This window comes from Dendronephthya gigantea, unplaced genomic scaffold (assembly GCF_004324835.1).
Source record: "Dendronephthya gigantea isolate DGI-Jeju-01 unplaced genomic scaffold, DenGig_1.0 000004F, whole genome shotgun sequence".
Classification (NCBI taxonomy): Eukaryota; Metazoa; Cnidaria; class Anthozoa; order Malacalcyonacea; family Nephtheidae; genus Dendronephthya; species Dendronephthya gigantea.
The window spans coordinates 3,082,737-3,109,047 of NW_021163014.1; the positions used below are offsets into that span (position 1 = coordinate 3,082,737).

Below are 26,311 nucleotides of genomic sequence, written 5' to 3' on the forward strand. Positions count from 1 at the left end.
TGAGGTGTCCTCCCCACTTATAAGCTCAACAACCTTGACTTAAAAATATGTTAATTATAAGATTGCCATTAGTTTGTGTAAAATATAATATGTGATGAGAAAGGAACATTTTTTTGAATAAATCCAACTCAACATAGGTAGTGAGTTGTATTGTAGTTTTATGTGGTCTCCAAACCATGTATATTCTATTAACTGTATAGTTTCACGCACGGTTTCTTAGCGCTTGGCCTCGAGGTGCGGCTTAACAGATTCTTCCTTACTTTAATATAGCACTTGTATTTAGTGGCATGGCTAGAACATAATTGGGGGGGGGGGCTTATTCATATAAGCTATTGCACACAAATAAATCCGTACGTCGGGCAAAACTGAGCATATCGTGAATAAATTATAACCCCTCCCCCCTAATAATATATTCTTTCAGCCACGCTATTGCTTGCTTTGTGCGGCGAACAGCTATCTCCAACTGCTTTAAGATAAACTTGGTTTTCAGCTTCTGTTTTTCAGAGTCTCCCATAAATCTCTAGCGTTTTATGGACCCCATCAGAGGTTCCTGCAGGTATTAAAATTACGAGTGCAATCCCTCCGTGCATTCGTCCGTTCGTCGCGCATATGACACTTTAACTAACTAGAATTAAACCCTTTCGTCAAATAATAACACGCTATATGATATTGTGCGTTTGAAAGCGTCTGTCCAAAATGCAAATATTATATTTTAACAGCTTATCTGTTCAATCAGTTCCCGACAGCCCGAATCCATAGTGTAAATACTAATTAGATTCATGTAAACTGGCATTCACATTGCAAATATATTTGGGTAATTAATGTTGTAAATACTGTTGTAAATATAAATACGGGGTATTTATATTACAATTTTTGAGTTCAAGTTCAAAAAAAGAAGTTCAAATAAACATGTCTAAACCATTGAATCCCCTAATGTTATGAGCAGAACCGATGCGTAGAAGACTCTGTAAAACATTTTTATATCATAATATGCATACCGCTGTCGTCAAAATAAAAACCAACGAAGTATGGAAATGACTCTTTAGTTTACAAGAGTGTACATTTTAATTTTCTAGTTTTCATTTTGCGAAAACATCCGACATGGAATTGTGTAAATTGAGCCCTTGTTTTTACTTCCGGCTACATACGCATGATGAAATGTTCTATAACGAATTTTGCAAGATATTAATTTCAAAGTAAGAAAGATGCCAAGGTTTACAGAATGTTGGCGTTGTGGGAACTCGTCCGCCACAGTAGCGTGTCCTTCTTGTAACGTTGCGAAATACTGCAGTAAAAAATGCAAAGATGATGATATCACGAGGCACAACGACGCTGAATGTCGTCCAGTGTCAATTTTGAAAACCTGTTCATCATGTTTTAAGATTGGTTCATCTTTACAGAGATGTACTGGTTGCTATCGAGCTTTTTACTGCGATGCAAAATGTCAGAAGAACAATCGAAAAAAACACAAAGTTGAATGTAAGCGTATAATTAGTAAAATAGATTCCCTAGCTCAAAAACTCCACCTTGAGTTTCTACCAAAATATGGACGGATTTGTGCGGCGCATTACTATTGGGGGAACGCGCCAGCATACGACTATCTTAACTTACTGGAGAACGAGGGTGTCGAGTACGATTCAGATATGAATGTTCTAGTCCTTGGTGTTGGTGATTTACGAAATATTGTGCTCACTTGTGCCTCGTTACCCGAGAGCTTTACAAGCAAGGTCAAGTTTGTGTTGAACGACGTAGACAGATGGGTCCTGGCAAGACAGGTTTTACTGCTGTATATGATGCTTAAATGTAAGTCTGTTTTATATTCCTAACAGGCTAACAGTATTCTGTTAAAACTAATTGTATTTTCACCAAAAGTGTCTAATACCAGTATCATTGCCATCGAACGTATCCGTATATTTTATTCCTTTCAAAATATCATTACAGCATATAGCTTTTGCATTGTTTTATAGCTCTCTTTATAGCCTATATTTTAGGCTTCTCAAGCGGAAAACGAAAGTATAATTAGTTACACTGGCATTGAAATTATATTTGCAGTATCCACTTGCAAGCAAGCAGCACACTATTCTTGACGCAACATGAAGTTTTTCACATTTACTCGTGCGCAGTTCTTTGGCCGAATGTAAATTCAGCTCACTGTGCAAAGTCAACCGAAATCTCGACTTGTAAAAATTTTGTATGTCTGTCGGCATTCTGGGGGGTCACGGGGGGTGTCTCATATTGCATACTGCATTTCCGGGGTTCAGATTATTCTTAGAGTGAGGGGTTGTAAAAAAATAGAGAAGGATAGACATTCAATGGCAAATAGTAATATTGATACTTGTATTTGGTTAGTTCCAAGACGCGTACTACACAAACAAGAATATTTGGTTTTTAATGCGGTAATCCAATGGCAAATTGGCAATATTTTATCTATCTGCATTTCGTCTATTCAAGACACGTTTTCAAGTGTCCCAGCTACTTCCATATAAAATATAAATTTAAGTAATATGCGAGGTAATATGTACAATATATCATATCAATCTCTTAATTTTCTTGAACTGTTATATCCTTATTTAAATGAATTAATTAATTCATATGTTTCAGTTAAATGCCATGTAATCATGCTCACTGATTTGTGCCATGCTTTGTAATAATTATACCGTTTAAGTTTGCCTTACGAGGCATATTTATCTTCACATGGCATATTTATCTTCATTTGAGGAAATTTCAGTATGTTTTTCCCAGGTGCGGATCTAGGATTTTTCATACCTTAGTCAAATTTTATGACGTCATTTATATGACGTCATTTATGACGTCACGTATGACGTCACGTATGACGTCACGCATGACTCATTTACTGGCATATTAAGATGTTCGATTTTTTAATGATAGTCGTCAGACTACCAACTGAACTGCTTCGCCCCCTATTAGGGCTCATCAGCGTGCCTAGGATACACTTTTAATGTAACTACTATAACTACAAAAGATGTATTAAAAATAGACGCTAATTGTTTTTGAGATGACTATTCCTTAGTCCCTACTTTAAGTAGTCCCAACTTTGAGTATTACTGTTACCTACTAGTACTAGGGCCGAAGCTAAAGCATCAGAACTTAGGAGAAGTAGGAAATATTCAAAACAGGAAATTAAAACTACGCTAGATCAAGTATCAGAAAATTATTTTGCGGACTGACGGCAGAGTTACAATGTCAACATCATGATGTATTCACTCATAATTTTCATATGAACGTATTTAATTAACTATTTATACATGTGATATACATCAGGAATACGGAATAATAACAAGTGACTAAAAGTGAACATGCTAAGTTTGTGTCTTTCATATCATATTTAAGTTATATATTCATATATATATATATATATATATATATATATATATATATATATATATATATATATATATATATATATATATATATATATATATATATATATATATATAGCAACCTTTTGACCCGGCCAGCGCAGACATATGTAAATTTATATTTGAATACATAAAGAACTAGCCATGCTTGTTGTTGTTCGACAATCATTTTGCCGATTTGAGATCTAAAAACACAGTTATATAGAAGTAACTTATTGCAGTACAAGCCTTTTTCTTGCCATTACGAGCGTGCTTCGGCACATACTGTATAATTCCACACAAAAATTTGAGCTTAGCCTTGAGCGTGTCGCTTTCATAAATACAAAGATCGAACGTCGCATAAATATCGCGTCATTTAGACACTCTAAATCGTTCGAATGGCTCGTACAAATCACTGCAAGACGATGAAGACATTGTAAAATAACACAATAACAAAGCGAACGCGAAAAAGCAGAAGATAACTTCGAAATTTAATCCTTCGATGCTCACGGAGCGATTGAAAAGGCATGCTTCCACTCTTTGCCTAATCTTTGCCTAACATGACTAACACAGGCATGCTTACGAAGCACAGTGATTGGTTCAACTCGCCAAAGATTAGGCAAAAAATGCAAGCCAATGAAATAGAATTTAAAAAAATTACCCAATCATAAGGCTTCCAGATTACGTCAAGTTAGGCAAATTCGTCTTGGTTAGGCAAAAAAGCTATTAGCCAATCACAAGACTGTATCGGCCGCCAGGCATAGGCAAAATAGCTGCCTCTCATTGGCTTGCCTCATGGCTTGCCTAAATACCAATGAGCTATATATCTATAAATAACTGGACTGTGATATGAAAATATGAATAATTAACTGTCATGTTTCCACTTATGAATGAATACTTTGGGAATTGGGAACTGGGAATTCGGTAATTATTATCTGGATAATTTACCATAGTCACTTGACTATGTTGCCTACCCCTAGATCCGTGCCTGGTTTTTCCTTTTCAAATTTTACCATTACATGAAACTTAATAACAAATATAATCATTACAGCCTTTGGGGGTAGAAATGAAATTTAAATATAGTTTGTTTCTAGGTGATAAAAATTAATATCCTATATGCTATAACATAATGCTACCCAGTTCTGCATTTCAAAAGTTGATATGGCGAATTACAGCAAGTATCTATGAAAGGGGTACTTTAGACATGCATTGTCTGGATAAAACATTAATGAGCATAGAATATAAGATAAAGTGAGAGTAATACCTGATGAAAGCAATGTGTTTGTCCAGAATTATTGAAGATTGTATACTTAAAATTTATTTTATGGAGTTTTATATTCAAAGTTACTATATCCTTAACATTTAAAATATTGAATGTAATAATGCCATAACATCCCATTATCAATGATTTTTGGCTACCCATGACATTCAATTTTTCCAAATGTAATCAGTTCAATCTTATGCATAATATGACCTCTTCAAATTTTTATTTACTCATTTGCTTTATCTCATCAGTTTTTATGATTGCTATTTACTTTAAATCTAGTAATAATTTATTATTCATATTTGTACCACAGGAAATAAGACTTATGATTAAGACAAGTATGAATACATTTACTATATATGTGCTATTGATTCTTCATTTTTCAGTTAAATTTTGTTCACTGATCTTTCCTAATGCATTTTGTCTTCATTAATGTCAAAATGCTGCCTGCAAGAACATTTCAGAAGCAGGGGCGGATCTAGGATTTTTCAAACATAAGTCCAAATTGGGAAATTTTAAGAAAATTTTTCAAATCGGCATATCGGAGTTTTGATTATTTCAGCTCATTTTAGGGTTCATCACAATGCCCAGGAAAGACATACTAGATTCGGCGTTCCGCTGATTAGCAGAGCTGGCGAGGGTCATATTTCAAAACACACAACTTCGCACTCCCATATATTATCCCCTTATGATAGCAATAGTTGATTTAACACAAATTAAACAATATCCTCAAATAAAATAAAGAGAAATATTTCCATTGCTTCACGTGAGATGCATTAGGCGTACAAGAACTTTACTGTCTTTACAAAACCATGATAATCATAACAAACATAATGTGCTATAAATAGTCGCGAATATTATAATATGCATCGCAAACTTCAATATAATGCAAATTTTCAAACACTTCAACGAGTGCTGAGTAAGTAGGCTTATCCATTCTAGGGCATTTTACCGACGGGATAAGTTTTATAACCATAATATTATGAGCCGAGGAACTAGGAAGATTATGATATATAAACTATATTGATAATTGATCAGGTTACACAACAAAGCGGCATGAAATCAATAACTGTGAACGAACCAGATATATTGCTATATTCGTATTGCCATGTTAAACGTTTCTCTTACCAACACAGTCTTAGTTTCCATGTTCAGCTGGGATATCGTGATTAATTCCCTCGTATATTGAAGTCTAACATCAACACAGTTCACAGTTGCTCGCATGAAATCGCTGCTCCACGATAAAGTTTATCAAGAGCCAGTTATCTGTAAAATCCTGCTTCGAATGTCCAGCAATCGGTTTGTCTTGGTAAGGTTGATATAAATCGTCATGTGTAGGCGTACTGTCTCTTGAAGCAACAGTATCGCATCGTCTTCAACTTCCAATATTGGCAATACATAATCCGGGATAAATTAAATATCCGAATCAAGTTGGCTGTCTAAGCTGTCGGAAATACTTGACGACGTCGTTTTAGCGAAAAACGAACCAAAAGGTTTATATAATACATGATTTCCCACTGTATTGCCGCAATATTTCTATATTTTAAAGCGTGTTTCTTGTTTACAAAATTAGCGTGTTCTCCATGTACGTCACTTCCTGTGAAAAAGGGCAACTAGTTCCCACTCACAGCACCTCACGGTCAAACACGAAAAAAGCCAACTTTGAGGCCCGAAAAGCACAGGAAGATCAAATTTTCGTCTTATCAAATATATTGCAAATGTTCTTAAAATCGTCTAATCTATGTAAGTAGGTTATTTCCCTGAGGTTGATATAGGCACTTTAAGCAGAGAAATAGCATGAAGTATCTCGAAATTATTGACCGCTTTTACTGACTTTGAACAAGACTGTGGACTCGTTATTTACAAAAATTGACAGTATTTTGATCTAAAATATTGGGAAAAATGCAATAAAACAAGGAAAAAATTCAAAATAATTCAACAAAAAAGGCGCTCTTAATATAAAAAGGTCCCTTTGAGCCAAAATACCGGGTGCAGTTGAAAATGGAGATGGCTAATCTTTGCTAGGATCGCAATTTGGCATCGATACATCTCCCGAAGCAAAAATATACTCCGTTGCTGCCCAAATGAAAAAAATAAAGGCGTATTGAAATTTTACAAGCTTTTTCTTAGTGTATAACGGTTGACAACTTTGGTATGTGTTGATTTTAATGTTTTCTCATTCCTGGAAAGCTCAAGACGCCATTTTTAACTACGATTTGGAAAGTTAACGATCCCCTTTAGGATAGTTAACTTTAACTACTTTTTAACTGCAGTTAAGGCTAACTACACTTTTATACAACCGGCTTAACTACGTGATTAAAGTTAACTACTTTTTAACTACTTTTTAACTGCAGTTAGCGCTAACTACGTTTTTATACAACCGGCCCCTGAAGACAGAGCGATCGAGCCCCGTTTAAAGTTAAAGTCAGTCCGACCACCCCGCAAATCAGTCGAGATAAGTCCGGTAAATTCAAACTGACCAATCGCAATGGAAGAAATGGACTGATTTGGCCCCCTTACTGAGGTGCAAATCAGTCCGGTCACCCCACAAATCAGTCGAGATAAGTCAAAATGGCTTATCGACCAATCAAATGAGCCGGCTGACCCACCCGATTCTGCGAGTTTTTTGTGTTTTACCGCTGCTCTGGATCAAAGAATATTGCTTTTTTGAAACTGAACCCTTTAAACTGGACTATGATTGTTATTCTTATTATAATCTTAAAGGAGGTTAATTATTCATATTTCAAGATAAAATTGAATATTTAATTATCATTTTTACTGCCAAAAATACGTAAGTCGCGCGACTGACTTGACTTACCCTAGATCCGCCCCTGTTCAGAAGTCCCTCAAAAAATTCTAGAAACAACTTGTCTTCAATGAAATTCATTTACACATTTTGGAATTAAACATGCTGAAGTGAATGTCTTTGCTTAAGATTTCCAGCAGCAATTTTTCCTTCTGATAAGAACTCCTAGTAGTGTTTGCATATTTTAATACACCCTGTATGAAAACCGGCATTGTTTGACGGGCCATTACCTACGAACGATGCACATGGCACGCATAACTTGGCACGGGCACGCACACTCATGTCACTCGTGACAATTACGACTGGTGGTAATTATCTCATTTGGATAAGTTTAATTCAAAAGGCGTGCGCGATAATTAGAATTGTTAAGTGAAGGCCATTAATACTATGAAATTAATACCATATAAGGGTGTCTCAAAAAAAACGCAACCACTTAAATATGCAAGAATATTGATATTGTTCGGGTCTGCACCATAGTTCAGCTAAAATGACTTTTAGCTAGCATTTTGAATGAAGGATTAAGAGCCATTTTTAATTCCCAGAGGTGCTTATCTATTGTGCTTCAGAGCTGTATTGATGTCTTGCATATTTAAGTGGTTGCGTTTTTTTTGTGACACCCTGTATATGTTCTTTGGTGTGCACTTTCAGGTGAGCAAAATATAAGCGATGTGGTAACAGAAACTTGGTACTCGTTGTCATTAAGCAAAGAAACGTATGATTATCTTTGTACATCGCTTCAGAGATTGCTTGATTTGAAAGGAGCGGAAGAATTGAAGGCTTCAACAGGCGGAATGATAAATTTGAATGAAAGGAATTTTATAGAACTTGAAGAAGTTTGGAGACAATGGCTTAACCTAAGAGTGAAAGGCACATCTAGCATTCGAAAGCAGCGTGAGTTTACAACGAAAGGAGATTCTGTCAGTACCGAAGGCGAACTTAACTATTACAAATCCATTCCAAAAGAGCATGTTCCTTCAGCTATGAATTATATGGAAGATGGTGCGTTTCAAAAAGCAAAGGATTCATACGCAGAAAATCCCACACTCACAGGACCCCCACATTCCAAAAATCTTCCGTATACTTATTGCTGCCCAAGTAGTATCCTTCCATTTGTTGGTTGGGATTATATCGAGGTAAAGAAATTTCAGCATTCAAAGTCACTTGTTGCTATGTTTCGAAAGTATATTGCGGGCAAAATAAGAGATTCCATGGAAAAATTTGAATCTAAGCAAGTAAGCTTCGACATTATTTTGGGCAATTGTATGAATATAGAGGAATACCTCGAGGAAGAAAGAAAATATGATCGAATTTTGACATCGAATCTAATGGATTATATTCTTCTTCCCGAGTTGTTAAGGTAATTATGTGATGATAACTGTAATCGTATGATCTCTTTGTTGGGCCCTAATCAAAATTCCTGGGAACAAGTTTTAGTCAAGTGATCATTATTTTTATTTAGTGATCTTATTAATTGGTTATTTTGTCCGCGGCAACATCTTCGCCGATCGATCAGCCTGACACATCACTTGTCCGATTTCAATCTCTAGCTGAAAGCACAAAGAGTTGTAGGTTGTTCTTATTTATTTAAAATTCGGTTTTTGCATGGCAAGTTTCGCCTTCCAAGAATCAAACGGATATGATTATCCTGGATTGCGCATGACACTTATTCCGTAGTCAAGTTTTAAACGCCAGAGGTAGACGTCTTGGTGTCAATAATTGCGGGACCCAGGTTTTTCCATATCAATTTAGACAAGCGAGAGTCTCTCAGCAAAATTGCCCTGCAGGATACTAAAAATCCAATGTTTGCTAATGATGTGAAAACAAGTCTCGTTGAATATTTGGATAACTCAAACGAAATGCAGGATTATCTTCGTGCCTTGTTTTATGTATATCACCAACGACAAGAAACCGGAACGTCCACGCCATCAAAAGTGCCAAACTTCAAAGACCTTGGAAAGGAGTTCCAGTTGCGATTGCGGGATGGCTTCCGTAATGAAAATAGAATTGTCTTCTTTAAACCTGCAGTCAATCGGCGAAGGGTGACAATGATTACTGGTCTTGAAAGATACATGGAGTGGGTATGTGAGTATATTATAAAGTGAACTATCGGCTTTCAGTGAAGGCTTTCTTGTAGAAAAATTGATATCATAAATAACCGTCTTGAAACTTGCCCATGATAATGTTCCAAACGAATTTGTGGATCCGACTTCACTGCATGGATGCTAGATCCAGGTAAATTTATATATTTTGGGTTTAGAACTGTCCAATGTATGATTCAGTTTTGTTGACTTTGAGTTTCGTTTTGAACCACATAGGAAAAATTTGCCTATGTTCCTTTTTTTCCATAACTATGTAGGAGACACATTTTTCGAAATGCAACGCATTCTGTCATTGGCTCACGCAAAAAACGTGATGCTTTTCCCGCAAATTATGCCACGGCTTAGAATTTTTAAAATGAGCATGGCTTAAAATGGCACTCTTATATCGCACTGTCATCATAGGTTGCCCGCCGAAAATGTGTTTTTTTTATGGCATTAATCCACAATTAGCGTTTTGATCCGTTATATTTTGCATTACATGAAGTAGCGGACGCACTCGTAATTAAAAAATGTCAACGATCTCTTATATATATAATATATACAAGGTTGGCAAGTATGTTACAAAAACACTTCAATCTCTCAAAAAAACAGATCAGTATGTGCACGAGTAAATTTTAAACATGTATCCTGTAATTTTTTGGTCTTAAATCACTCCAAAAAGGCTGAATTTATCGAAATTCGTCAAAATTTTAGCGAAATTTTTTAAAACCATGCGGGATGATAGTTGCCTGCCTTACGTCACAGATATATGCCCAGTGATTGACTTTGGCAATTCGCCCAAGCAACGCCCACGTCAACCCAGTGTCAGCCAATCACAGGGCATATTTCGGAGTGATTTACAGTCGTGCCAATAGAAGCGTTCCCAAAAATGCTGACCAGTTCATTTCCTAACTTGAAGGAACACATCTGCACAATACCTCAACAATTTGAAAAGTTCCTTAAAATGTTCCTAACTTCCGGTTTCATTGACCAAACAGATTGCTCAAAAATAAAATATAAAATTTGATTTGTCAATCAGGAAGTTAGGAACTTTTTAAGGAACTTTTTAAATTGTTGAGGAATTGTTCAGATGTGCTCCTTCAAGTTAGGAAATGAACTGGTCAACATTTTTCGGAACACTTCTATTGGCACGACTGTAAGACCAAAAAATTACAGGATACATGTGTTGGTTTCGAAATGGAAGGTCGTTCAAGTTGTTATTTTGTAAAGACCTTCTGGCAAAAACAAGTTGTTATTTTCCGTTTCAGCGCAAAGATTTACATCAAATGCGTAAATTTGGTTAGCAAATGCGCAATGCGGTTGCCTTGCCTTGCCTAGCCACGTTATGTCCGTTACAAACACACCGCGTTTCTATGTTTTGAAATCCGGTTCATGCTACACAAAAACAGCCTACCTAGCTTAGGTTACTCATTCTACGCTAAGTCTCGAATGTGGGCGCTTGCAAGAAAGCAAAGGTTTATGTTACAATTCTATTCGCATTGCGAGACAAAAAATTCTACCTTTATTCTACCTCGATCAAAGCTATATCTACGCGCATGATAGTTAAAGTTGGTGCGTCTGCAAACCAAAGTAAGTAAATAGATAATACGTTGTTTCAGTTTGCAATTGTCGCGCTAAGTGTTTCGATAAGCGCTGCTAAAATCGGTTTAGTTGTTATATTGCATTGCATGCTAATTCTTAGTTTAATAAGTATATCTCATTTATGTCAATTATCAAGTACACTCGTATTAATTTCATGTGATAGGTTACTATAGTTTGTCTGCTTATCATATTTTAGTTCCAACCGACGCAATATTCTCAATCGACTTATTCGACCCAAACCTGTATATATCCTGTTAATAAATTATCAAATTTCCTACGTCGAGTTCGTTTCATTCTACGCACCGCGTCTACCCCTGTAGATTTGTTGGGAACTCGTTGACATTGAATTTCTGTCCCAGTGAAGCTACAACATGTTTAAAATTTACTCGTGCACATACTGATCTGTTTTTTTTTAAGAGATTGAAGTGTTTTTGATGTATTTTTTTATTGATATATTATTTGAATACTTGCCAACCTTGTATATATTATATACACAAGAGATGATTGACTTTTTTTTAATTATGAGTGGGGCGCTACTTCATGTAATGCAAATTGTAACGGATCAAAACGCTAATTGTGGATTAATGCCATGAAAAAACACCTATACTGTCATACGCTCCTTCTCACGCAGCCATATATTATTGGCAAGAGCGTGCACTGCTCCGGAATTACAGATGCGTCAGTTCCATTTCCCCTGGAGGATCTGAGTTGAGTCGCACCGTTCCTGGTTTGTCGGAATATGCACCGTTCCTGGTTTGTCGGAATTGTATGTTATGGCTTTTGGGTATCCTGGGTATAGGCCGTATATATTGCACGACTTACCATTCTATTAATTTTGCAAAATATTTTAAAATGGCGAAAATATTTCGTTACCTAACAACAAAATCGATAATCAAGAGAAGGGAATTAATGTGCACAATGTCAGAACTAGACTAATTTCGTTGAATTTTAGGATAGTAACAGAAACTATATAATAATAATCCGTTTATGTCGTGTCAGATAAAGGATAATTTACCAGGGGCGTAGCGCCGAAGGGTTACGTTGAGGCACAGGTTGCTTTACCCCTGTTGCCATAACTAGTTTATATTGGGAGTTGTCGGTAGACAAAAATGATTGCGCATGCAATGCTGGAGATAATGATAAATGACAACTAAACCGCGTCAATTTTGTCAAAAAAATGTAGACTTGCCCACCTTCCAGGTATGATATGCTTGCCACGCCCGTAAATTTAACGACTACACTAACTAGCCTACATTATGTTGCAAATTGCGAGTTAAGACGATACTTAATTTTTTCTTTTATCTTTTACGTAACTCATATCTTTTATAGGTCGACGAATATCAGCCAAACTTTGCACAATGGTAAGAAAACTCCATGATAATTTTTATCTCTGAAAAACGACAGATCAAGAGCAATTAATTGCATTTTGAACAGCATCATTCATTAGTGAATACACCACTACTCACTTCACACAGACATGTCGTTACATTTTTCTTTTTACTAATAGTAATATTACGTTACTTTACCGTTTGTTCTGATTATATCAATAATACTCAAGGGTTTTAAAGTGCCTATATCACTTGTGGGATCTTTACGGATTTGAATAGAGCTTGAAAAATTATATAGTTTATAAGTTCTACAACCCTTTTTGATATGATTAAATAGTTTCGAAAATACGTCGGTTTGGGGGACTGGGATTCAGGAATGACTTGCAAACACGCCGTCTTTTACAACTTAAACAAGAAGAGTTTCACTGGCGATATATCGTTTGCGCTTTTCAACAAAAAAATGCGGAAACGGTGCGTTGTGTACCGCTGTAGCAACCTGGCGAGTTTTTCTCAAAATATTTTACGTTTTTGGAAGATCGAAGTAAATTACAATTGATTATATTATGTTTGACAAGAACTAGGTTCCTGAGTCCCAGGCCCCCGAGCACGAAAGAAATTTAGGCAAATTGTCATGTTTAGATGTAAATATTTCCGAAACTATTTAATTATATAAAAAAGGGTTGTAGAACTTATAAACTAATTTCTCAAGCTCTATTCAAATCTGGAAAGATCCCACAAGTGATATAGGAACTTTAATGTTTTTTGCATCCATTATCAAATTATATTTTCTCAGGAGATGGAGCAAATCATATAACTGCATGGGTGTTGGGAATTTAAGGTTTAATAGGTCGACTGCCTAGTAATAAACACAAAAACTGTAAACATTCTATATGAATATCTGAAATTGCTTTATTCCTATGCATTAATTGCAAGTTCTACCAAGAGCTCCTTATTGTGCTGTATATTGAACGAACATCGACCACCTCAGCTTTATAAGGTATATAAAACCTTGTACAAATCATGGTATCCCTTCCCTCTATCTTTTTTCAGTTTTTTCCTCTTTCACGCTTATTAATTTTATACTTGAACAATACTTGAGCAGATGAATAGCTACGGGTTTTCGAAGCTGGTCGAGTAGAATATTTAAGACGTGATGAAGTAGAATATTTAAGACGTTCTTACAAAGAACTAAATTTAATAATTGTTTTATCATTTATCCAGATTTACTTTGTTTTGTGCAGGGGCAGGGGGGAGGGGGATGTAATGTGATTTTGAGGAACTTTTACACCCGGTTAAATAGTCTAAATATTTTGCATTTACTAGAAATATACTCGCGTAGCAACCCCACGCCATTTTAAACGAATCAAAATATTTCCTGAGCTAGCCAGACCAAAAAATTTCTTGAGCTAGCCAGACCTTACCCTCTTAAGCTTATGATTATGAAATGACTTAAATTAGCCGATATCCGATATCTCTTTCCTGCTGCATTACGTTGCTTGCACTTTATGGACTTTCACAGTTTAAGTGAAAGCTAATATTTTACTATAGCTAAGCCATCAATTTCCCCAACTCCAAGGATTGAACGTTGAATGTTGTTTTTCAATTATTAAATTTCTGCACTGATTGCAGTCGACTCTATAAAAGCTTTAAAGTGATATTTGTCCTATCAGTCATACCTAATTTTAGTGTGCAGTGATCACCAATTTGTGCAGTGATAAAAATAGAATGTGCAGTGATAAAATAAGGAATGTGCAGTGATAAATGGTATTTTCTCAACAGAACTCACTCTGTTGAGACGGATTCGTCAGTAGTTGTCCCCCAAAATGCTGGAAATCAAGTCATAGGGACTTGAAAATACAGAAAATTTTCTGTGGCAGGTACTATAGACCCCTTACATCTCATCCATCTTTAATTTACCAATTTCCAATTAGTACCAATTGTATAATCTACTATACCCGGTACTATACTATTGTAATCATATGTGCAGTGATAAAAAATTCTTAAAATTAGCTATGCTATCAGTTACAATTTAAAGAACTATTTTTGAAGGTTAAATCGATTATGTAAAACCTTAACTAGTCCGTTATGTCTTCACAAAACAACGTATCATGCACATACTCTATATGAGCATTCTTACAGCAAACACGAAATAAAGAAAATAGCTACCTACCACCTCAATGATTTTAAACAACTGTGTTATACGCTGTTTCTGTGTTCTTCTGATAATCTTTTCCTGGTATTTATATAATTTTATTTCATTCCACATATATTTATTTTAATTAAAGTTTACGAAACATTTAAAAAAAATGGTTTGCAAAATGGGTAGTGTCGACGCTCCTCGCTAGAATGATTTTAATTGGCTGAACTTTACGATACATTTCTATGCGCACACAAATACCGTGACCGGGGAAAATCAAAGTTCCATGGCAAAGAATTTGGGCAACTTTGGATTCTATATATGTTCTGCCACATACCTGAGTGTAATTCCTAATCTCCGGGTGGAATTAGCATACCCTACCCTCGCACGGCGGTCCGCTGCACCGGCTCGGGGTTTACATAATTGAAGCTCTGGCGTAATAAGCGTCCAATTATTTTTTTTTAATCGAAGTTACATCCAAAAAATATTTATTCTATTTTCCCGTGCTCAAAAACTCGGACCCAAAACATGCGACCTTTAGACTATTTTTCCATTTAAAATTATATATAGTTTGAATATTTTAGATATAATGATCTTTTATATTGGGCTTGGTGTTGAAAGTTAATAGTAATGATATTTGCTGAAACAAAGAAACAGCGCAACAATGCTCATATTAATATATGGAAATATGCTTATTGGAGTTATTGCCATAATTATTAATGAAACAAATTTTAAAAAATAATAAAATGCCTTTTTTTTCAGCACAGAATATACGACAAACCAAGTTGCTGAAGCCATGGAAGCGTTGACTATAAAAGATGATACTTCGGGTACTTCTAATACCTTTTCCAAAGGTTTGTGGCAACGTTAAAAAACTTTTGTCGAGATATATCGCGATTACATGGACTTGATATCTTATTTTTCTATTATTAACTAATTTATTAATAGAAAAATGTTTGTTTCTCTAAGCCTTTATCCTTGACAAAAAGACCATTGACGTAGGCAGCTTAGCAATTTGGTGTTAATTGACTGTGATTCTAAAGAAAAGTGGTTTATAAAGAAATTTTTGTGAAACTGCCGTCGTAAAATAATCTAAGACAAGTACAATTTTCCAAACGTCTATACATGCAGGTACTGATGGAAGCAAATCAAGCCTTGTAGAAAATGACTTTTATGCAGGCTACGAAAATTCAACAAATTATTCTGACATAAAAACTGGAGAATCCGTAAAACATCGAGCAAAAATCATGTTGCTGAAGGCAAAAGATTGTAACGAATTGAGTGAGGTATTTATTGAGCTTGAGGTTATTATTCTTAAATAGTTATGATTCATTATAAATGGACAGGGGATTTTACAAGGAACTAAAACACTCATAGAACTCATACGCTATTATATCCGGAATTGGGTGCGTGTATTTTCCGCACGCCACGCTTAAGGGGGTGTTACACTAAGCAACTTTCCTCGCAACTTGCAAGGCAATTCTATTTAATTTTATACCATTTTCCTTGTCTTGCATGTAATAGACTGATATACCTTTGAAGGCTTTTGCAAAGGAAGATGAACTAAGAATTGGAAAAGGATCGTTGGGCACACGTGTATATGTTGGTCTGATGAAAGATGGTCGCGAAGTTGCCGTTAAAAGAATGCTAAGAGAAACTTGTGAAGTCTCAGCAAAAAACGAATTGAAAATGTTTGAACTGACAAAAGAGATTAGATCACCATATATAGTAACCTATTGGAACTTTCACTGTGATGACTCCGTCATGTACCTAGTGACCGACCTATGTGAGGAAAATTTGGATGGCTTTGTTCAGGCTTGTTCTCCCAAATACTTACGAACACATGGTGTCAGGATGATAGAGGAAATATTACTTGGGCTGCAAGTTCTTCACGAAACAGGAATCCTGCATAGAGATCTTAAGCCACAAAATATTCTTGTAAGTGTTGACGGTCGCATGCAATTGGCAGATTTTGGGATCAGTCGCGTGTTGAAAGAGGGCGAAACCACAGTTCTGACCGAAGCGAAAGGAACGGATGGTTGGATTCCACCTGAAGTAATTAAAGAAATTGATCACCAAGGCAGCAAGGGGCGCTATAAAAAGAAATCTGACGTTCATGTTGCAGGGATGATTGCATTCTTTATCTTAACCAAGGGTGGACACCCGTTCGGTCCTCGACTAGAGCGTATGTCAAATATTTCAAAAGGAGAACCTGTTCATTTGGACAAAGTTAAAGACAAAACCGCTCAACAGTTCATTTACTGGCTGATCAATCATAATATTGATCACCGACCGTATACTAAAGATGCCTTGAAGCATGTTTTTTTCAAAAACCGTACTTAAACAATTGTACGGAACATGGTGGTAATTAGATGAAACACATGCAGGAAGAATTTAGGGACATAATTATAAAAGGTCCATTCGCCGATTTGGTATGCACGTCATGATCAAGTAGCCTTATAGTTCAACAGGCGTGTTGTAACAAACATTTAATAAAACAAAATCATAATTAGTCATAATCGTAATGGGAAATAATATATTAATCAGCTGCTATATATTCATTAACTACTATATATAATTACTTCATTGAGACCTATAGTATAAGTTTATAATGAAAGCTGCCGACATATTCAGTTTTAAAATAATCAAGATTAAAAGGGCCATGCAAAAATGCAAACGAAAATACTGGTAAAAGTACAAAATATTTCATTTTATTGCATCTACCAGAACTATTTTTTGACTAGAAACTATAATGCTTGCATTAAAAACTAAGTCCCTAAAGATCAGGATAAAGCGCATAGTCTAGTAAAATTTTGAATTGGAAGTACGCCCGCATGGTAACAAACGCTTGTTTGCATTTTGAAGTTTGAACTTCTCTATATTTTTTGAAAATTAATACCATGATTGTGCTCTCTGAGTATCTAATGACATTTCGGTTCGTCTAGGCTATGCCTTTAATGAATATGAACTAGTGTTTTCGATTTGCAAAATTAATTTTATAGGGGTTAACAATACTCATGATAAATAACTATACTTGCCATCGCATGATTACCTATATATTATATAGTTGTTAAATGTATCTTTTTCTAAAGTAAAAAAATCCTGCTTATTGACACGTTTCCTTTTTATTGCGTTCAAGAATTTTATGGGGAGGTTTTTGCTACCCAAACTTTGGCTATACACGATGTTTGATGAAACGTACCTAGGCCTGCTTCATATTATGATGAAACGCCTTTTTCAACCCGACTGAGCTATGTTATAATTTCAGTGGTATAGTGGTAGCCGCCAAAAATTGAAACACGAAACAAGGCCGATATTTCGCCAGATACTGTGTTATTCCAAGTAGCCATGGTAACTACCACTGACACGTTTTCAACCGCGGTAAATTCTTCAGGCGAACCATTGATTTTCTTTGAAGCCCTTTCAAATATTAGTATCTTTCAATTATTAGCATCTCTGTCGAAAGTGAATAGCTTTTCGAACATGCAACGCGGCAAATCTACCGGTGGAAAAACCCACTGGTTCGTAATAATTCTAGCGAATAAGAAGCAGGATTTACATAATAAGCAAGCCAAACTTGCATTTTGAACCTAATTGAATATTCCGTCTCTCCTTCCTCCTTTCTTCTCGCTCACCATCGATCCCCTTCCCCGACGACTCCTTTCGAAACCAGTGGTTCGTGTTTTATAATCTCAACTTGGTATTTTTGTACTATTGTCTGCATCACCAAATATTTTGGCCAGTGAGCCCGCGAATCTCAACTTGATATTTTTGTACTATTGTTTGCATCAGCAAATATTTTGGTCAATCAGTCGCTGCTGTTCGAAAGCGAAAGCAGCAAAGAACACATGCAAACACACTTGCAATGTAAACATATAGAATTAAAAACGCTGAACAAATTAGGTAATATTTTATAGGGAATTTAACTTACTCTTCTTTTTGAGGATATGGTTCTTCCAGCGTAGGCCCTGTAGATGCACGCGTATTCTACAAAGATTAAAATCCACAGAATCCCTAATTTCCATCTTACATTTTATAGAAAATTTACTATAACGATGAGCCTTTTGCCAAAATCGAGTGCAAAATTAGAATTTAGGTATTTTCTCGAAATGTACCCAAAATAAATGACGAAGGAATTCGAAGAATAGCAAGAAAAGCCTTAATCTAGTAAGCCGGCTGGCAATTTTCATGTGCAAATTCGCTATGAATCAGCTGCCGTAGCATGACAGTACCACTTTTGAAACATAGTCGTATTCCTTGTTTAATGCTCAAAGTACCCGCATGTAAATCAAGTACATTAATTCCAATCATCGTTCTTTGATCGTATCGTTCCTATCTTGAACTGTGTATATATGTATAGAACTGCATGCTCAACCTTCAGACCTACGTATCCCAGCAATGCTAAGATCGTTTAATTTCTATCAATAACGTATTTGCATTGATTAAGCTCTCCGATTAAGAAACTGGGGATATTAAAACGTGGAGAGATGCCAAGGCGTTATCGTGGTTTTTTATACTGGCCTCAAATGGTGGAACTTATCGATAACAGAGCGGAAAACATGTTCCTACTTTCGTAGGAATATTCATAAGCTACCAATTTGTGTTCGAAAGGATACAAACGCTTTGCCGCTCTCCAAATTAGAAGATAATGTGAAAGAATTTTACGAAATAAACAAACAAAATGATCTTTCATGTCTCGCATATAAAGGAGGGAATTCGAATATAGTCATAGAAAGAGATTCGCTAAAAGGACTCAATATACCAAGTATAAACTTGGAAGTTCTTGGATGCCCTAAATCAGATAATCTTTTTTATATGCTCGACTCAATTGAAGGCCCATTGCTATGGCCCATATTCATTGCGCAAAAGTAGAAGTTGAAGCTTATGCTGCGTGGTTAGAAAAACAATGCTAAAGACAAAAAAACCCGGTTCTTTTAAGAACAATCAAATTTATAAAAGAATATGAACGAAAAATCGAAATAAACATGCAAAATCCCACACAACCCATACACAATGCAATGTTTGCCTCATTCACACAATATTACGCAATTTTAACTTGCGCATTATGTGCACGTGATCTGAACCCTATTGCACACACCCTATTGAAAATGTTCACGTGACATGCTCATGTACAACCAGTATAACGTCACTATCGGCATCTTTCGTCACTATCGGCATGTGAGTATTCACCTCCCCTTTAAAATAAACATCTTAGCGAATTTGCAACATATAGAACAAAAAACATCTATCTGTTGAGGACAATTTCCCCTTTGAGATGGTATAATTTTTATCAAAATTGGTGAAGTATTTACACAGGAGTCGCAATTTAGAATGAGGGAACCACTTTTAAAAGTCACTCGATCAGTTAGCTGAGAAAGAATTTAAACTCCTAAAACAAATGTAGACAAGTGAAGTACTAGTGGTCTTTTTGAAAGGCTGAGGTGGGAATTTGTGAGTTATAATCCCGAATCATGATAGAGAATAAAGAAAATATACGTGGTACAATTTAGATCCTGACAAGACAAAAAAAAGAAAAGCCATATGTTGGCTGGGACAGTTGAGTCCGACGTCACAATGTAAGGACGTCTACAAGTACATAGAATTTTTTGCTGGTGGCTAGCGAGTCAAAAGAATATTTTATCACTCCCTTTGAAAGCACAAGTCGGCGTGGTCTTCTGTGTCCCAATAGCGTGGTTGCAAGTCAAGACTGAAAAATAATATACACTTAAGGTGGCTCCCTACAATTTTTAAAATTTTTGAAAACTTGTGGTTTTGATTTAAAATTTTGGCACGAGATTTCTTGCTAAGGAAAAAAAAAATTCCCAGATATACTAACCAACATTCTAACAGTCAGAAATTGCCCATAAGCATGACGTCATTAGCGTTGTTATGGTAACAATGGCGATTCAATATGGCCGACATTTTACCTATTCACGCATTTTACTCGAAAACAAGTTCGGTTACCCCAATTTTTTATTTTATAAAAAGTTTTCTTACAAAAAAATGGAAAATGTGAACAAGTTAAAAAAAGTTCTATAAAGCCAAAATTATTAAAATTTGAAAAACGTGATTTTTCGTTATAGAAATTTTTTAAACTTGCTCAAATTTCCCAATTTTTTGTGAAAAAAAGTTTCATAAAATAAAAAATGGGGCTAACCGAACTTGTTTTCGAGTAAAATGCGTGAATAGGTAAAATGACGGCTATATTGAATCGCGATTGTTACCATAACAACGGTAATGCCGTGATACTCAAAGACAATTTTCGACTGTTAGAATGTTGGTTAATATATCTGGAAAATTTCATTTCGTTTAGCAAGAAATTTCCCGCCAAAAATTTCAATCTAAATCATTAGTTTTCAATACTCTTAAAACTGTAGCGAGCTACCTTAATGTATGCTCCCGAGGAAAAAGTGAGTTTAGACTCTTGAGAAAACAAAACTCACTTCCCGAGATAGTGTGCAATAAGTGTTTTGTTATATAGGAACAAAAACATTAAAGATACATGTTACACAACAATTCATTTGAAAAACACTTTGTTATGACAATATGCGGACAACAATTTTTCACGTGTTTCCCTGGCCGGAAACATTGCATTTATTTAAAGTCATGTGACCACGAATGAACCAGTTACAATCACAATCAAAATATACAACACCTATATAACAATCTGTTTTATTTGCATATCACACCAGTCAAAACAATTTAATAGAGAAGCATGGAGATTGCGATATCCGTTTTTTTCGGGGGAATTGCACTTCCTCGCTTAGAATATACGTTATTATTTTCTCTCATCTCATTCCTTACATTATCTTTGCTATAGAAATAACTTCGTGAAATTGACACCTGCTTGTTGTGATTTCCGGCTAGACATAATTGTATGCGTAGTCGACAAATCTAAAGTATTTCGTAAAATACTCCTTTAAACGTTTACTAAAAAGATGCCAAGATTTACCGAATGTTGGCGTTGTGGGAACTCATCCGCCACTGTAGCGTGTCCTTCTTGTAACGTTGCAAAATACTGCTGTAAGAAATGCAAAGAAAATGATATCGCGAGGCACAAAGACGCCGAGTGTCGGCCAATATCAATAATAAAAACTTGTTCATCATGTCGTAAGACTGGCTCGTCTCTACAAACATGTAGTGCTTGTTATCGGGCCTTTTACTGCAATGCGAATTGTCAAAAGAATCATCGACACGGACACAAAGTAGAATGTAAGCGTATCCTGGATAAAATCAAATCACTAGCTCGTTCACTCCAAGGTCAATTTCCTTCGACTGGGGAATCGCGACCATTTTTGGCGCATTATTACTGGGGCAATGTGCCGGCGTATGACTATCTTAACTTACTAGAGAACGAAGGTGTCGAGTATGATTCAAATATGAATGTTCTAGTTCTTGGTGTTGGTGATTTACGAAATATTGTGCTCACTTGTGCGTCGTTACCCAAGAGCTTCACAAACAAGGTCAAGTTTGTATTAAATGACTCAGATAGTTGTGTCTTGTCAAGATTGGTTTTATTGATGTACATGATAATCAAATGTAAGTGTGTAAAATACATTTTACTACTGAGACGACTTTGTTTCTAAATCTGTTGATAAATTACATGCTTTTGTCGCCAGTTGTTTCGGGTGAGTGGACATTAAAGTTGGTGATGCCTTTGCCACGCATATTTCAATGGCGGTGTTTGCATTTCAGCTTACAAAGACCATAATTGCATTGGACTTCCTTATTTCTATTATTAAATCTCCCAAGTGGCAAACACTGTACATTGCAATGTATATTTGCCATCGAAATTTTAAATTTCGTTTCAAAGAACTTTTGGGAGTATACGGGAAAGGGTCTTTATAATAGATATTATACCATAGGCAGCCCAGAAATCTGTTTATACTCAGTCTTCGACTGCATTGTTTACGCGCGCGGTCAGCTTCTCTTGCCTGTACTAATTACTGTATTATATATTAATAAGGTTGGCAACTTAATTTTCAAGCCAACACGTACCTTCAGGGAAATAGTAAAAAAACTTTGGAACTACACAGCAAGGAACACAAAAAAATACATAGAGGTAAACTAAGATACCTTTACTAAACTACTAGCCACTTTTTTTGTCGAAAAGGACACTGGAAGTGTCGAAAAATCTGCATATTTTTTACATATTTGTTGAATTTTTCGCCGTGACTATGCGGGATGCAAGTTGCCTGATACCGGCTTTCGGTTTGAATCACGAATGTATCATTTCATTGGCTTTTAAAATTTACGAACTTCTAAAAGCCAATGAAATGATGCATTCGTGATTCAAACCGAAAGCCGGTATCAGGCAACTTGCATCCCGCATAGTCACGGCGAAAAATTCAACAAATATGTAAAAAATATGCAGATTTTTCGACACTTCCAGTGTCCTTTTCGACAAAAAAAGTGGCTAGTAGTTTAGTAAAGGTATCTTAGTTTACCTCTATGTATTTTTTTGTGTTCCTTGCTGTGTAGTTCCAAAGTTTTTTTACTATTTCCCTGAAGGTACGTGTTGGCTTGAAAATTAAGTTGCCAACCTTATTAATATATAATACAGTAATTAGTACAGGCAAGAGAAGCTGACCGCGCGCGTAAACAATGCAGTCGAAGACTGAGTATAAACAGATTTCTGGGCTGCCTATGATTATACAGGGTGTCCCAAAAAAAACGAAAACTATTGAAATCACCCATAACAATGCCATTGTTAGAGTTTGAATGCCTAAGCACTCTGTTGGGCCCACAAGTGTATAAATCGGGGTTGCCATAAGCATTTTTATATGCATACAAATGATGCAGTCAAATTTACTTGTTCGCAAAACTGATATTCATTAACAATATTTACAATTTACAAATATGGATAACATTATTTAAATGTGCATCTCAAGGACCATGACCTTCGACATGTCCCCTTTCTCTAGCAACACAAAGCATTTAGCATTTTATAAGTTGCATTAAATCCCCACGGGCTGAAATTCGTGAACACAACATTCAAATTTTAACAATGAGTGATTTCAATAGTTTTCGGGTTTTTTGGGACACCCTGTACAGGGTGTCCCAAAAAAAACGAAAACTATTGAAATCACTCATTGTTAAAATTTGAATGCTGTGTGCACAAATTTCAGCCCGTGGGGATTTAATGCAACTTATAAAATGCTAAATGCTTTGTGTTGCTAGAGAAAGGGGACATGTTGAAGGTCATGGTTTTTGAGATGCACATTTAAATATTGTTATCCATATTTGTAAATTGTAAATATTGTTAATAAATATCATTTTTGCGAACAAGCAAATTTGACTGCATCATATGCATGCATAAAAATGCTTATGGCAACCCCGTTTATACACTTGTGGGCCCAACAGAGTGCTTAGGCATTCAAACTCTAACAATGGCATTGTTATGGGTGATTTCAATAGTTTTCGTTTTTTTTGGGACACCCTGTATAATACCCACTGATAATACCCCATTAATTTTAGAGCGTTTAATTGTACCCCATTGCAATTGTAGTACAGGGTGTATCAAAAAAAGGAGACCTTTAGAAATCAAGCTATTGTTAAAATTTGAATGCCTTTTCAATTGCATTTGCACATATGCTAAACCGTAGTGCGTGAAATATTGATGGCATGCATGCATACATTAGAAAATGAATTAACGTTTGTACACAAGATTGTCAGTTCGCGATATGCAAGTGTACGGTAGTTTGTGTTGAGAGAAATGGAGGCCACGTTGGAGGTCATGGTCTATGACATTCAGTTCTTTTGATGTTCAATTTATCAGTAATTTTCAATCCGGATCGAAATGTCAAGTGACTGATCTGTGTCAGATCAAGTTGTAATTCATTCCTGACTCATGTAAACATTTTAATAGCCAGGGTTTGTAAAATGGGATGCTGAGCCATTCCGGATTCAAAGTCAATTCTAACTCATGTGAACAGCCCTAATACTCGCACACACTGTTAAAAATTAATGAGCAAATATTTGTTCATGTTTTGAAGGAACAGCTAAAACAATCTACCACACATACTGTTATCGCTTTTGTGCTTAGTCATTTGTGCTTAGTTATTTGAATATTTTTGGGTCGTTATTTTTCCTTATGCTATTAAAGTTATTTTCAAATCCCAGGAGCAGAAAATTTTGTGTACAAACGTCAATTCATTTTCTAAAGGACTCCTTTTTCTAATGTATGCATGCATGCCATCAATATTTCACGCACTACGGTTCAGCATATGTGCAAATGCAATTGAAAAGGCATTCAAATTTTAACAATAGCTTGATTTCTAAAGGTCTCCTTTTTTTGATACACCCTGTATACATTTTGTTCCATTGCACTCTCAATGCTTTTAGTAAATACCATCCATCAAAATGCTTCTCGCACATATGGTTGTTGATCCATACAGTATGTTTTTTAATAAATTATATTTTTGAAACCAGACAGTCTATTTTGGTATTATATATAAAACAAATAATGAATGTTTTCATTCGTGCAATGGTAAAAATATTTTCACTTGGTGAAAGATGGAATGTTCCATTCAACTCGGCTATCGCCTCGAAAATATTTTTACCATTGCACTCATAAACATTTATTATTTGTATATTGTTATACATGATAGTAGTAAAAGCAATATGATTGGCTAATAGTTGACAGATAAATCGCGCAATCACGCAAAATTCAGTTATCTGCTAGCAGATAACTGAATTATCTGCAAGTAAGCCTGCGGTGGTTAACAAGCGGTATTCATTTAAATGTATTTATGTATGAATAATTGATGTATTTTTGGATGTTGCTATTAAATAAGGTTTTGCATTCGTTAATACTATGTTTACTGTTTTTCAAATGTATAATAAAACAATTATTATACTCGCCTTCGGCTGGCCTGATAACGCTTACCTCGACCTTGATAACTCTGCATAACACAAAAACCTCATCCAATAATTAATTGTTTAATATCTTTGAATTTCAGGTGATTTAAGTGTTTGTAAAGTGGTAACAGAAATTTGGTACTCGCTGTCCCTGAGCGAGAAAACATACGACTACCTATTTTCATCTCTCCAGGGACTTCTCAGGTTGAAAAGCGCTGGAGATTTGAAGGCCGCAACAGGGGAATTGATCGAAGTGCATGAAAGCCATTTTAAAGAGTTTCAAGAGATTTGGAGGCATTGGCTTGAACTGAGGGTAGAAGGAACATCCGACATTCAAAAGCAACGACAAGAGGCATTTAGCAAAGATCCTAGCAGCTTTCGTGGGAAAAGATGTTATTACAATTGTATTCCTAAGGAGCATCTTCCTTCTGCCAAGAAGTTTATGGAAGATGGCATCTTCAAACGTACAAAGAGATGTTCATTTGCTGAGAATCCGACCCTGACAGGTGCTTCGTTTTCATCCAAAGACGAACCCTTTAAGTATTGCTGTCTAACCAGTGTCCTTCCATTTACTGGTTGGGATTATGTCGACGTGGCGAAAATGATGTACGAAAGCTCCGTTGTTATAATGTACGGAAACTACATCGAGTTTATGCTGTGCAGTTTTATGGAGATACTCAAGTCTAAACAAGTTACATTTGAAATTATTTTGGGAAATTGCATGGATATAGACGCATTTCTAAACAAAGAAGAGAAATACGATCGCATTTCGACTTCTAATCTCATGGATTATATTCTTCTTCCAAACTTAATGAGGTGAAGTACGCTCGTGTTCTAATGAAATTCAGAAAATATTATACTGTATTTTTAGGTTTTC

General features: G+C 35.7%; 1 protein-coding gene across 1 annotated transcript; it reads left to right on the plus strand.

The window, feature by feature from the left end:
* The first annotated feature begins 1,205 nt into the window (after positions 1-1,205).
* LOC114545187 lies at positions 1,206-26,254 on the plus strand. The gene is made up of 3 exons (XM_028563506.1): positions 1,206-1,803; positions 21,820-22,113; positions 25,536-26,254. Exons 1-3 carry the CDS (start codon positions 1,206-1,208, stop codon positions 26,252-26,254), a joined length of 1,611 nt encoding a protein of 536 aa, XP_028419307.1.
* The last annotated feature ends 57 nt before the right edge of the window (positions 26,255-26,311 follow it).